We start from the raw sequence: 15,644 nt of genomic DNA on the forward strand, positions 1-15,644 counted from the left end.
CGGTCCCTTTGCCGGCAGATAGAACGGGGCTTACTTAGTGTATGTACCGACATAGTTGGACGCCCACATAATGGTATTCTTGTTTACCTCCCTACTAGACTTGCCGGTTACAGCACACATAACACTGCCCCCAAACGGTACTTCTCACTATGTTTTATTTGCCTGTTATGCTTGATACTTAACAAAGCGAGACTTTAAGCTATTTAATATGCATACACATCTTGAAATACTCACCTTGGCTAATCATTCACATGCTGTCAGCTAGCATCTTTTACTTATATTGTTTTTATGATTTTTATTTTGTACACCCTCTTAAACCTTTGTAAGTGAATAAATTGCCTTTGGAGTATTCCTTTTGGTTGCTGTTTTTTGGATCTTCTGGCTGACCTGGATCCCCTATTGGCTACCACTTGAGGAGGGAAAATTAAAAGAAAAGAAAAAAGAAAAAAACATTTCCATCGAGGGGAGGCACCCATAATACGCTTAACCTTTCTGGAATATGTGAGTGCATATCAACCACTGAAAGTTTTATAATAATTTTGTAGCAATATTTGTTTTGTCCTCTATTATAGGTATACTAGCAGAAACCCAAAATAGCCCATCAATTACACTGTCAGCTAGCCTAGCCTGTTTCATTATTTACTGACAAAAGCTTATTGTGTCTAGCCTAGCTGTTTTTTGTTCTCTGTTTATTACTTCTCTTTTAATGTAAACTACACTGTTAATCTTTGATAAATAACAAAAAATGTGCCAGACTAACTAATGCCACACATTGTAAAGCAAATGTCTGCCAATTCATCCAGGCGTCGCTGTTGTGGCGCGCCAAGGCTACTTGTTCATTTTGTGCACAAAAAAAATAAAGAATAAAAAAAAAAAAAAAAAGAACCACCATATACCCGCACATAAAGTAGTGGTACAAGACATAAATTACCAAATTCTCAATTGCCACTGTTCCAAAATTATATACTGGCATCTTTTTCACATACGTGGAAGGAAAGTAGCACAGAAAATTACATTTTAATAACTGGGTAGAAAGGCAAACCTAAAATGCAATTTTTAATTTACAAAAAAAAGCATGGCACACTGACAATCAAACTTTTAATGACATGGCTAGCAAGAATTCTTACTTCCATAGCAAGCAGAGTTCATAAGACCTGCTCATCCACATACTGATAGCTTCCAGTATGTAGGAAATGTGATCTTTTTTTAAACTCCAATAATGGTAAAGAGTTGGATGATCAAAGTAATTATAACAGAAGGCTATTTGAATCCGCATATGCTTATACAAGATTATCTCTCACTGACTGAACAAGGTGACTAGTTCTTTTTGAAGTGACCTACAAGGGCATCAACCAACTCCTGTTTCTTTGCACCCTTCAGCCCATACATTCGGCATGCCTCTTTTAACACAGGCACAGTCAGCTTCCCTAGTGTCCCATTCTTTACAAAGTTCCTCAGTTCTTCTTCAGAGACTGAAATGTCTGCTTTGGCTCTTTTCTCACCAGGGCCATCTCCATCACCTGTAAAGATAAGAACATAAACAGTTTTTGATAATCAGATTCCCTAACGATGACTACCTAATGTCAGTAATGCTCTGGCTAAGCATCAAGGCAGTTTAAAAACATTGCAGTTTTTTTTTTGTCTACATTGCAAGGTTAAATACACATCCAGTGCCTGTTACACAGACAGCAAATGGATGCAGAACGCACCGATTTAATCCTTCCTACGTGGAAGCTAGAATGTACGCGTGGCACTCTCTGCACAACGGGTCCTCACTAACTCCTTAATGATGTTGCGGGAAAAAGTAAGAAGCACCAAGGGAGCCTCGGCCACGGAAAAAGGTAAGAAAAACTTTACTTTTTTTTATTACATGTTTATATTCCTTAAGCTGTAGTGTTCCTTTGAGCATTAATCCTGGCTGGGGCCTGCTTTAGATAAATGGGAAGCAAGATGTGAGATTTCAGGAAAATTATACAGAGGTGCTCACTGAAGTATGAATACTTGGGAATTCAAATCATAGACCAAAGTGACAAATATATCTAAATTTTTCCACTTGGCTATTGTGCCCTAAAATTTGAGTCACTTTGAATTCCTGACAAATCACACTTTATTGAATAGTCGTGGACAGTTTAACAGCGTTGGTAACCAGGTAGAGAGAAGTGCACACACTAAGGGTGGATTACTTTTTATCAGGTTCCTCCAAACAGCGAGTGCAGTTCCCCAAGTATCCAATGGATGAGAGGACAGAATGTCCAGGCACATCAGGTAATTTTTTTCTGGAAAGGCAGTCTTGATTTTGAATTAGGAAATAAATTCTCACAGAGGAGCCAAAACGTTATATTTTCAATTTCCAAATAAAGACTGCCTTCCAGAAGAAATTACTCTGAGTGCCTGTACTCTATTCCAGTGTAAGAGTTATTGAGAGTATATATATATATATATATATATATATATATATATATATATATATATACACACACACACAAAAAGACATACATATAAACACAGATATATACATATACTGAAATAGGACCACTCATGTTTTTTTGTAAAAAAAAAAAAAAAAAATTGGAGATATATTATCTCCATCACAAAAAATGAATGCCATTGTGAGTGATGCATATCATACATACCTTGTTTTCTTTTTACAGGTTTGCCCTCTGGGTTGTACCCTGCAGGGTAAACCATTTCCTTAAATTCATCCACCAGAGAGCCCACACGATTATCAATCATTGCCACCTTTGGCACTAGATAAACAAAGATATATATTCAGATAAAAAAAACAAGCTATGTAACTGAAAAGTGAGAATTGAAAATCAAACTCAATTTCAAATCTAAGTAACCAAACTGGAAGCAAAGCAGACTTTTTACAGTTTTACTTTAACAGCCTCAAATATGAAATTCACAATAAATTCTTGATCATTATCACTTTAGTGAATAACCCAGTACCAGTCCCTTTTCAATACATTTCTACATAGGCCCGAAAACGTAAATTTTTAAACAGCAGGAGCTCGTTGAAAAGTCTCTTAGAAGGAAAAATTGGGTCTTACATTCATACTCCAAAAACCCTAGATGAAGCAGAATGCATGCTACCAACCTTGCAAACCAGGAAGTCCTCCAAACTCATTACACAGCTTCCTCGGAGACATCCAACACATTTTCTGCTCTTTGTTCGGACATTCTACAACTTATAGTAGACATTACATGTGAACTCCCAGGTATCTAAGCTGATCTGATGAAAGGATACTGACATCACCTTTGCTTGTATTCATGAGAAGCATACTGCTCCTACATGAGTGATCGGTGTACTTCGTAAATTAGGCGGTTAGAAGATTATACGTGTAAATTTATTTGGGTCTGCTTTGGTGTTTTTTTTTTTGTTTTGTTTTGTTTTTACAGTCTAGATCAGTGTTTCCCAACCCAGTCCTCAAGGCACACCTACTAGTCCAGGATTTAAGGATTAGCCAGTTTTGTCTAAGGTGTTTTTTCTTTTTTTTTTTTCTAAAAACACCTTAGACAAAACTGGGTAATCCTTAAATCCTGGACTGGTAGGTGTGCCTTGAGGACTGGGTTGGGAAACATTGGTCTAGATGACTAAAAAAAAATGAAGTTACATGAATTTTTAATATAATTTTGTAATTCTATCACCCTACTGGTGTAATCTTGTTTGTTATTGAACTAGCATGTAAGCTCATTGAGCATGGCCCTCAACCCCTCTGTTACTGTATGTCCATTTGTCTGGTTACAATTACGTGTCTGTTAGTCCACCCATTGTACAGCGCTGCGGAATGTTGCTGGCGCTATATAAATAATAAAATAATAATAACTATACAATAGTAGATTATGCTAATGTAGTGTGCCTATAAGAGGGTGTAAAAGGCCCTCACCACAACTCATCTTTCTTTGCTGCTACTGCTAAAGCACAGGTCAGAGTATTTTGTATTTTTGATTTATTCCAGTGTTTAGCTAATATACTTATTAATTTGTCATATTTGTGTTGTCTCATTACTTGATGCTGATTTTATTTAGCCCCCACTACTGTCTACTGCCTTTTCAATACCTTATTTATACTTTCTTTCAGCCTTCCATATAGCCTTATGTTTTCCCTACACCTCAGGCTAGAGCCTGGGGATTTCCTGGCTCTCTCCCCCTCACTCTATTCTGTTTGTGGCCTCTATTTAGAGCTTATCAAGGGATTCTGTGAGTGTTGGGGGCAGCCAGCACTAGACTCATGATAGTCAGCGGGCCAGCGAGCACTGTTATATTACTGCCTTCAATGTGTGCCTTTACCCTTACACCCCTCTGTCAACCCACCTTTTAGTGCCCTTTCTGTGTCATCCCTACCTCGGTGCCTCTTATTTCTATCAAAATATACAGGTCTGAGCCTCTCAGCCACTGATGATCTGCTTTGATTTCTTTGCGCTTTGTGGCAGTGGTTGCCACGATCACGATATTTTATGATGGCTTGTTTTCCATCCAGGGAAACTTAGGTAGGGTACTGTGGGTGAAAGGGGCATGGGGCGCACTGTGTTTGCTCCGACGGGTCAGCGTTTTGGCACAAACAGCGGCCATCTTGGTTCTCGCAAAATCCTCAGCAGCCATTTTAGTGTATTCAGATTTTGATTCACACGGTCCTAAATGGGGCTGCGTTTCTTTTCTCCAACTATGACTGATCATCCATATATTTATCTACTAATTGCCCTCTATTGTTACATTATATAACACTGTTATATTGAAATACTCCTGCAAGTCAGATGCTGCACTTATTATTGATTGTGAGAATCACTATCTACCTAAAAGAGAAAAGCATCAGTTTCTTGGTTACCTAATAAAGCAATTACTGATGTATAGGGGTGACCCCCCCCTGCATAGTGCCAATATATGTTTCAGGCTTTACCATTGGTGGAGTTATTGCCAATATCTAGTTGTACCACATGACTCCTATACAGGGGTATGCCCCCTTGTTTGTCTGCCAGCTGATCAAGTAGCTGCATAATAACAGGGTGACCCTCCTTACCAATGGGCTGAACCCAGACTCAGGCATTTTCTCATACTCAAGGGTGTCCCCCTTTTGGATTACATATATGGATTGAAGCCAGACTTCCTGCATCAACAAGTCACTGTATAAACTTGGTATCACAGAGGTACAGCTCCGCTGAGCCTCCACATTCATACGCCCTGACCTCCTGGTGGGCTGTTCATAGTGGGACACTAAAGGGTGACCTCCCTAAATGATTTATGAGACTGTTATTGAACTGTGCAATTAGTTCTACGCATCTGGTCGATATGTATTACAATGAAATAAACAAATCTTACATGTCAGATCCTCAATGGGCTCTGGTTCCATCATATCCAAAGCAAGGGCCTCTAGGTTACGGAAGTGCTGCTGAAGCGCAGGGTTCTCAAAGGCATCACTCCTAAAAAACACAGGAGGAACAGTTACACCAAGCATGACAGAAAACTATAACCAGACAGGCATCTGCATCCAGAAATATGTTCCTAGTGTATTACAATGTTATTTAAGCTGACAGATTTTGTGTGTTTTCTGTATGTGCCTGTGGAGTACTAGAATCACATCTAGGAACAGATGCCAAAAACAACCACTAAAGTCACTCAGGCCACTTCATCTCAATGACTTGGCCCTAGGTGCAGTGCAATGTTTACATTGCAGTGTTAAATCCTCCCCTAGTGGTTGTCCTACTAACAGCCACTAGGGGGTGCTTCTGAGGCATTGACAGAGTAAAACTCGACCCCCATAAGAAAGCATCAATTAAACGCCTTCCTCTGGAAAAAACTTTGATATGTGCGCGCAGGCATGGCGTGAGAAGTTGCGGGTGGCGGAGAGTTAAGCTGCGCCAAGGGAGCCTTGGTGCTGGAAAAGATAAATAATTTATTTTAAAATGTCAAATGGATATATAAAAAAAAAAAACATGTAACAAAGTGTAAATGCTCAACGATGCACTGCATCTTTATTTTCAATGTTGGCACATTGTACTAAGTGCACATTAGACAAAAGAAATAGAACAAAAATATGAAGTTGTGAATCAGAATTGTGTGAACAGATCATTAGCTTTACAGCACAGGATGGTGGTTGTTCAAAATGTGTTTTATATTCATGCCAGACCAAATCATTAATAATTCATAAACAGATGTTAAACCACTCCAGGAGCAGGCATGACCGGTCCATTTCAAATGTGTATTTCTTACGCTATAATGTAATGTATAATGGAAGTCAAACATTTCCAGGAATACTAGAACTGGGAATGTATACTGCCTTTAGCAGTACAATTCCTGTTCGACACAGAATCTGGTGTAAAGTGTACAGGTTTTAAACAAACTCCCCCTCCCCCCCATAAAACTTGATAACATAATGCATACGTATTAAGCAATGTGTCTAGAAAAACAAACACAATCCCACCTGCTACCACGGATTTTATTTCTATGAAATTCATAGATGCATTCGCAAACACTAAAAATCTCTGAGCTCCTCAACAATTTTTAGATAGGCACAAATGGTAGCTAGTTGAGCTCCCGATTTTTACTCTCTCATTTGATCTTTAGAATATCTTTGTGATCGAAATAAAATATTTTCGACTAAAGGTCATAATTGCAGGGTACTGGCATTTAATTTACCTTAGAGATAAAAATGATGGCTTTTTGATTTCCGAGGCAGACAAAGAGTTTGTTGATACAAGCCACTCTCCTTTATAGGGAGCCAAGTCTCAGTAGAAAATATGGAAAGTTCAATGCTATACAGATGATCAAAGCACCCCTGGATCTGAAGAGTTAACCATGTGAATAAAGTATTTTGTAGTGTTCCAACCAAGCCTTCAATGTAATATACTTTGATAAGCTTTCCAAATATTTTGTCTTTCACTTAATGACAACGGCATTTTTTGCATTTTTTGCTATTCGCGTTCAACTGCAATTTGCATTTTACTAATTTATTGCACCGACACATATTATATACTGTTTTTTAAAGGACAGAAAGGGCTTTAATTTGATGTAACACATATATATATATATAAATGCTTATTTATTATAACAAAAAATACAGAAATATGCAAAAAAATGAATTTTTGTGTGTTTTTTTTTTTTTACAGTTTTTGCAATAATAATGTGTACATAATTAGTGCAGGTTAAGGAAAGTAATTAAAAATAAATTCATTTAGTTGTTCTGAATTACAGAATATATAATGTTTCTGGGATTTTAAGTTTTTTTTGGTAGTTACAGGTCACAAAGCACAAGGAGTAAAATAAACTTTTTATGTGGAGCGATTTTAGAATTTGGTATGTTTGTCTTGTAAGCCTAATAGCCATAAAAGAAAACAAAATTGCCACACAAAAGTATATATTTATATAAAGTAGACACCACAGGCTATTTACCTAAGGTTGTTTTGACACTTTCTACGTAGCCATTTTACCGCCAACCTCTGCTAAATATTGGAGTAAAATTGTGTTTTTTGGGGGTTTTCGCACACAAACTTATAACAAAGAACTTCTCATGTGTATTTTGTAAAGTTGGTGTGTGCTATTCCTGTACAAAGTTTTATTATGTGTTCAGTTACTTCTGCTGAGTACAACGGTACCCCCATTGTATGTCTTTGGCACTATTTCGTGAAGCTACAGTGCCATATAGGAGACCTGTCCTTTTCAGTATTCACAGTAGAATTTTGAGAGACGGATTTAATGAGCCTATGCTTCCATTTGGGGTATTATAGTAGTTTGACTGTTCAAAAAAAACCCACAAAGGCCTACCATTTGTAAAAGTAGACACTCCAGGGTATCTCATAAGGTGCATATTGTGCCTTAACATGCCCCCATTTTTTTTACCATTACATGCCAAAGTATGTGGTAAAAAATAATTTTGTGCATTTTTTACATACGGATTGCATTTTTGCTGGGCATTTTGTATATTTCATATGTGCCACTAAGTTCAAACCCCCCAAATTATGCTCAGCTAAGTCTTCTGAGTAAAAGGACACCCCCATTGTATGTCTATGGCACTATTTTGTGAAGCTACAGTGCCATATAGGAGACCAAGCCATATCAGTTTTGACCGAACTTTGAATTTTGACGCCGGGCCTATGTGCAATTTCCAAGCATCTTTGCAGGTTTTAAATGTTTCCACTAGCGTGTACCAGGTGTAGTGGTTATAAGCGTTTTTTTCTGCCTTTTTGACACACAAAGTGAGTTTGCACAGTATATTTTGCAAACCATATGTGTACTACCACTGTATAATACTTCATATTTTGCTCAGCTATGTCTGCTGAGTACAAAAATACCCCCGTATGTACCTTTGCCAGGTATATGTGGACATCGGAGGGGCACATTTGGGACACAGCCATTCCATTTTTTTTTCAAACTTAAAATTTTTACGCTGTGCCCATGTCCCATTTTAGAGTATTTTACCAGGCTATATAATCCAAATACCCCATTAAGCCATACCATTTCTTAAAGAAGACATCCCAGGGTATTTCAAAAGGCATATTTTGAACCTTAGCGTGGGATCATTTTTCCGCTAGCTTGTACCAGGTGTAGTGGTAATAAGCGTTTTTTCTGCCTTTTTGACACACAAAGTGAGTTTGCACAGTATATTTTGCAAACCTTATGTGTACTACCACTGTATAATACTTCATATGTTGCTCAGCTATGTCTGCTGAGTACAAAAATACCCCCGTATGTACCTTTGCCAGGTATTTGTGGACATCGGAGGGGCACATTTGGGACACAGCCATTCCATTTTTTTCAAACTTTCAATTTTTACGCTGTGCCCATGTCCCATTTTAGAGTATTTTACCTGGCTATATAAACCAAATACCCCATAAAGCCATACCATTTCTTAAAGAAGACAACCCAGGGTATTTCAAAAGGCATATTTTGAACCTTAGCGTGGGATCATTTTTCCGCTAGCTTGTACCAGGTGTAGTGGTAATGAGCGTTAATAAATGTATTTTTTTACTTTTTAAAACTTTTTTTACTTTTTAAAACCATTTTTTTAAACTTTTGTTTTGCTTATTAATTTTTTTAAAGTTTCCTAAACTTTCGTAAAACTTTTTTTTACAGATTTAACATTTTTCTAAGCTTTTTTTTTACGTTAACCCCTAACTAGCAGTAAGCAGCACTAACAGTAAATTCCCCATTTTCCCATAACTCCCACCCACCCCAGCTAGCAAAATATTTAATTATACAATATTTAAATTAGTTAAATAAATTTAACCCCTGAGGGTTAAAAAATAAATAAAAGTTAATCGTCAGGGGTTAAAAAAAAAAATTAGATCACAGTATAATACTGTGATCTGTATTTTGATCACTGTAGGCAGTGATCGACTGGCAGGGAAGGGGTTAATTTTTATTTGGACTGGGTAAAGGGTTTATTTTTTTATTTTTTACTTAAACGTTATTAAAACCTTTTTTTTACTTAATTTTTTTACTTTTTAAAGCTTATTTTTAAACTTTTTTTAACGTTAACCCCTAGTTAGCCTAATACTAAATCCCCCCAATCCCCCACTAACTTCCACCCTCCCCAGCTAGCTAAATTTATAATTTTAAAATATTTAAATTAATTAATAAAATAAATTGAACCCCTGAGGGTTAAAAAAAAAAAAAAGAATTAACCCTCAGGGGTTAAAAAAAAAAATCAGATCATATTAAAATGTAATCCCTGCCAATTAATCACTGTAGTCAGTGATCAATTGGCAGGGAAGGGGTTATTTTTTTATTAAAATGGGTAAAGGGGGGTGGGATTTTAATTTGACATTATTTTTTTCCCACCAGTGGGCAGGATCACTGAAGATCCGTCTCCCTGCACTTCACACTGAACCCGGAAGTGCAGGGAGGCGGAGGTGAGTATACACAGCACATGTGCCCGCTCTGGCATGCTGTCAGAGCGGGCACATGTACTGGGACAGCGCGGGTCGGTGCTCCCAGTCTGCCTCTAATGCAGAGGCAGACCGGAGCACCATTAACCCCACGATCGCCGCAATCACGGCGATCTGGGGTTCATTTTAACGGGTGACGGACAAGGTCCGTCACTCGTCATTAACGCATTCCCCTGAGTGACGGACCTCGTCAGTCACTCGTCGTTAAGGGGTTAAAATATCAAACATATGGGGCGGAGCCTGGCAGCACAACTGAATAGACGCCATTTCTATAGCTCCGTGCGCTGATAAACCTAATCCGTCAAATATCACCAGCATCCTGGCGAAAACTAAAGAAACAAGGATAGATCTTACCGATGCCATTTTTACATACCCCGGGCAAAAAAACTCCGACCCGCGGCACTAAGGCCTACCGCGCTATCCGGCACGCTCCAGCAGCCTACGGTGGCCTGCTAGATTGGGACGACCCCGACTACCTGAACCTATCAACGGGCAGCATGGGGAGAAAAACCCAAAGGCCAACTACGTCCACGGCTAAGCCGCAGCACGACATAAGTTACATGTTGCAACAACCGACGCCGGCGAAAACCCCGTTGTTACGTGAGCCCTCACCCACCCGGGAACCCTCGCCCGTAAGGGAAGGCAGCGGGACCAAATGTCAAGGCTCGATGCTGACAGATAGAGGGGCACTAAGCCCAAAGATAGCAGACGCACCGGCAACCAAACGAGAGCTACAAGAAATGCTCACTGGACTTCAAAACAACCTCAGGTTGATGTGGGAGGCGGACCTGCTGAGGCGCACACAAGCCACCGAACACAATGTGACAGACTTGCAAAACGGCCTCAAAGAATTGAGCGACAGGGTGCTCCACATCCAGACCCAACAAGCTGAAACGAACAAGCAATTGCTGATACTGGACGATAGGTGCAGGAGGAAGAACATAAAGTTGCGGGGGGTAGCAGAAACCGTACCCCTAGAAGAACTACCGCACTTCATAAGAAGGTTAGTGGCATCACTACTCTCAGCCAGAGAGGCTAAATATTTATCCTTTGATAGGGCATATAGAATAGCCAAATCCCCAAAAGCCCCCGCGACTGCACCACGAGACATCATCCTTAGGTGTCAATCGATGTCTAACAAATTAACCCTGCTAGCAGCGATGAAAGGGAAGACACCATATGACTTTGAGAACTGTAAAATTTAATTTTTTCAAGATCTCAGCAGAGCCACAATGCAGTGGCGCAAAGCCATGCAACCCCTCACACAAGTCTTACAGAAGACAGGCCTAACGTACAGATGGGCGACACCACAAACACTATGGATCACCAAAGGGGGAAAGTACTATAAAGCCACAGACCCAGCGGACATTCCCGCGCTCCTGACGGCCCTGGACCTACAACCACAGCGGGGCTCAGCTCAAGACCTACAGGACACACAGCTCCTCACGGACATTGGCTCAGACACGTCTTCCTTGGAAATTGGGGCCGCAAGGAGGCCAAAGACCTGAACGGGCCAGCGTATCCAAGTGTCCCAAGCAGCAGTGACATTTATGAGAACTCTTTGAATTCTTGACCTAAAGCAATGTTTAATGTTTACTATTTCATGGTTTACTCTTTTCAACTCACTTTCATGTACGCCAATACCTAATTACACACTCACATAACTCAACCGAGTGGCCCAATGGGCTCACACAGCGCACACAATAAGCTCAGGACATCCCCCCCCCCCCCCCCTTCTAGCCACACCAGGGAGGGACCGATTGGAGGTCAGAGGGACACACAAAGTTGCGGAGTACACAATAGCAACCACCACATAAGACCGGCTCCTCCGGGGATTCAACGATCAACCCTCTTACACACTCTTAAGGAGATTCAGAACCCGCATACCTCACTGGTCCACACCTCACGCGACACTACACATAGAGGGGGCTCACAAACCCAAACCTATCGAAAGCTCAACTCAATACAACCTGACAGACCACCAAACCCCACAAAATGTGCAACATGCCAGCTAGAGAACACAACTTGTGATGTTATACATATTGTTTGACACTTTACGTATATATATGAAACACTTGTATCAAATGGCTTGCAAGCAGTGTATAACCTTCATGCAACTTGCACCAAAAATAAAGATTTATAAAAAAAAATATCAAACATATATATAGAAAATATATCAATACATCAAAAAACCATCATAACATTTTTCACAATATTAAATCGTTTTAAAAGTTTATCCTACCATATTACATCCTTTGGAAAGCTTATCCAATAATATTAAAAGGCCTAAATTGGTAGAAAATTACTTTATCTCAAATCCATCAACTTTATATCTATTAAGGGTAATATACCTGTATTTAAATCTCATCTTTTGCACAATTTCTTTCATTTTATTGACCTGCTCATCACTAGCAGTAATCTTTTCTGGGAAGTCAACTTTTCGTATGTCATCAGCAAATGGTAGGAAAATAAGACTGAAACCTGAATGCAGGAAGAAAAAAAAAAGAAACAAAACATTTTAAATGACTACCGTTAGAAAATCAGAGGCACAACATTTTTTTGTCTTGCATACTGTAAAAGCAGTGACCGCTGTTCTACGGACATACTGGTAGGGAAACCAACAAAGAGGGAAATCATTGCTATAGTTTTTGAAAATAAAAATTACGAACAGTCATCTTCTGTCTATGCTCAATTAGGGCAAATATGTGACACTCGGGAAAGGGCAGTTAAGAGCCACAACATAAACATTTTGTCACGGCGAGACTTACACTGTGAGCTGACAGAGGGAGCTGCACGGACGGCGCGGTGGAGGAGAGAGCTGACAGGAGCTGCAGGACAGGTGAGTTACAGCTCTGCCAGCCCCCCCTTCCCCCCACTGAACTGCCAATGCCACTGGACCACCAGGGAAGGAGAGCCCCCCTCCCTGCCATGTATCAAGCAGGGAGGGGGGACCGAAAAAATAATAATTAGTAATAATAAAAAATAATAATAATTAAATAATAAATACAATAATAATAATAATTACATTAAATAAATAATAATAATAATGAATAATAAAAAAAAATTAAATTAATAAAAATTAAAAAAAAAAAAAACACCCACCCCCCCACCAAGGCTCTGCAACACACACACACACACCACTCATACACTGCACTCATACACACGCTGCACTCATACACACACACTGCATTCATACACACACACACTGCATTCATACACACACACTGCAAATAAATATTCAATTAATATATATTTTTTAGGATCTAGGATCTAATTTTATTTAGAAATCTACCAGTCGCTGCTGCATTTCTCACCCTAGTCTTATACTCGAGTCAATAAGTTTTCCCAGTTTTTTGGGTAAAATTAGGGGCCTTGGCTTATATTCGGGTCGGCTTATACTCGAGTATATACGGTATATATATTCTAAGAAAACCAGTGATGATGAAGGTTCTGCTAAAACGATATTACATTCTAACTACTAGCTGTTTCTAAATTGACAAGTAAAACATAGAGCTATATTTACTAAACTCAGCTTTGTTGCAAATTAAATCTGGATGGTAAGTTTTTTTTGTTTATTTTTTTTCCCTAGGTCAGCTATTTTTGTCTGTTTTCCATTAACATTTATTTTGTGAAAATTTGGAGTTTAGAGAATAATCCTTATAGTGTTCTTTTATTTTACATTTACAAATCTTGTTTTAAACATCCAAAGTGACATACATTTTTAAACAAACTTAATAGAGATAACAAAGAGGAGTCAAAAAGAAAAAGAGGAAGGGTGAAGGATTACAAAAATATGTTATATATCTATATATATATAAAACATATTTTTGTAATCCTTCACCCTTCCTCTATATATATATATATATATATATATATATATATATATATATATATATATATATATATATATATATATATATATATATATATATAACATATTTTTGTAATCCTTCACCCTTCCTCTTTTTCTTTTTGACTCCTCTTTGTTATCTCTATTAAGTTTGTTTAAAAATTTATGTCACTTTGGATGTTTAAAACAAGATTTGCAAATGTAAAATAAAAGAACACTAAGGATTATTCTCTAAACTCCAAATTTTCACAAAATAAATGTTAATGGAAAAACAGACAAAAATAGCTGACCTAAGGAAACAAAAAATTAACAAAAAAAACTTACCATCCAGATTTAATTTGCAACAAATCTGAGTTTAGTAAATATAGCTCTATGTTTTACTTGTCAATTTAGAAACAGCTAGTAGTTCGAATGTAATATCGCAGAACCTTCATCATCACTGGTTTTCTTAGAATAACCTGTACTGTATCATGTATTTACCCACTGTGCAACACTGCAGAACATATTTCTTATTTGTAAATTATCTCAGTGAGCTTGGATTGGCTTAATAATGTTATGGTTAACATTAGAGTGACAGTGAACTGTATCATAGAACACATTGTTTCATCGTGGCTGCTCTAATATAGGACATCTAAAAGTAATACTTTATGTAATGTTGCATATTATGCCTATGAGAAGAGAAAATAAATATATTTCTAATTTGTAATAAATCTGTCAATTTGGGGATTACAAGTCATTAACACAGGAGTATGAGGTATTTGGTACATACTGATGCCATTGTTTAATTTGCATACATAAACATCATTAAGAATGAAATCTAGAATACAACATAAAATGTTTTTTGTACCTGGTATCATTAAATGTATGAAAATGGTCTAGCGGTGTTATGATTTCAAGGTTTAAGTTACGAAGGAATTTTCCATCTTTTGAAGAATTCACTAGTTGTACAGTTTGTGATTTAAAGTGGAAAGATTATCCATTGATACTATAAGTAGTTTCCCCTATTATTGGTTAAGGACTACTGAATGAAGCCAAGGTAGCTAGAGATACAGTTGACTTGTGTTGACAAATTTTTTTATTTTTTTTTACTACACCTGAATAATCCACGAAAACTTGGGCAAGAAAACATACTTTAATGCAAACTGGCATCTTATCAGAAAGAAAATAGCCTAAATGTATTAAAATTCCATCAAACTAGCCAAGAAAGCTGATAATCAAAAACAAATAGGTCTGTGAACTGATCATCATTAACACCAGTAATTAGAGACATTTTTGAATAAACCTACCACCTCCTACAACTAGGCTGGTTCTCAGATTATGACCCCTATATATAAGCAATACACTGACATATCATAATAGTCACCAAGTCTAAGTAACGGTCATAATTTGTTGCCAGGATTACAAAGGTCTAGCTCACCTGGTGGTTTGATCTGCACATTGTTATCATCCAGTACCTCCTCCTGTGGGATCAATGCCACAAACCGAGGGGGTGTATTTCTGCGGGGTATATACCTGCAGACGGCCATAACCTTCCGGGACTGGCACCTGGTCAGCAAAGCGTGAAACAAAGTACTGCTCCCTAAAAGATGAATGACACAATTCTGTTTTATTTATAATTTTGACAGTAATGAACAGTGATTAGGCAACACTACTGACTTTGATAGTAGTAAATATAGATACACACAAAATACAATTATGGATAATATTGTGGCTAGCTGCTAAGTCTGCCGCTAGCCAAAACAGTAACATAGGTTTAAGGAGCACCATTTCTAGAAAGGAACAGGATGGGAAGAAACATACGGTTTTGCATGGATGACATGAAATTGAGAAGTATCAAAAGAAAGAATGTACTTTCACAAAATCTAAACTAATTCAGCAAAGGCAAATCCTAGTAGGTACGGGTTTATTTATAA

At 38.0% G+C, this 15,644-nt stretch overlaps 1 protein-coding gene across 1 annotated transcript in view; it reads right to left on the reverse strand.

Moving 5' to 3' along the window:
- Positions 1-882: 882 nt before the first annotated feature.
- XRCC6 (X-ray repair cross complementing 6) overlaps positions 883-15,644 on the reverse strand; it is a 57,290-nt gene continuing 42,528 nt past the window's right edge. Inside the window, exons 9-13 of the mRNA XM_063427412.1 lie at positions 15,149-15,310; positions 12,233-12,362; positions 5,317-5,417; positions 2,634-2,747; positions 883-1,520 (exon numbers count right to left, since the gene is read on the reverse strand). Of these exons, the coding sequence (XP_063283482.1) occupies positions 1,318-1,520; positions 2,634-2,747; positions 5,317-5,417; positions 12,233-12,362; positions 15,149-15,310 (710 nt within the window). The 3' untranslated portion in view covers positions 883-1,317. The remainder of the gene's footprint in view (positions 1,521-2,633; positions 2,748-5,316; positions 5,418-12,232; positions 12,363-15,148; positions 15,311-15,644) is intronic.

Source organism: Pelobates fuscus, chromosome 7, assembly GCF_036172605.1.
Source record: "Pelobates fuscus isolate aPelFus1 chromosome 7, aPelFus1.pri, whole genome shotgun sequence".
NCBI classification, from domain to species: Eukaryota; Metazoa; Chordata; class Amphibia; order Anura; family Pelobatidae; genus Pelobates; species Pelobates fuscus.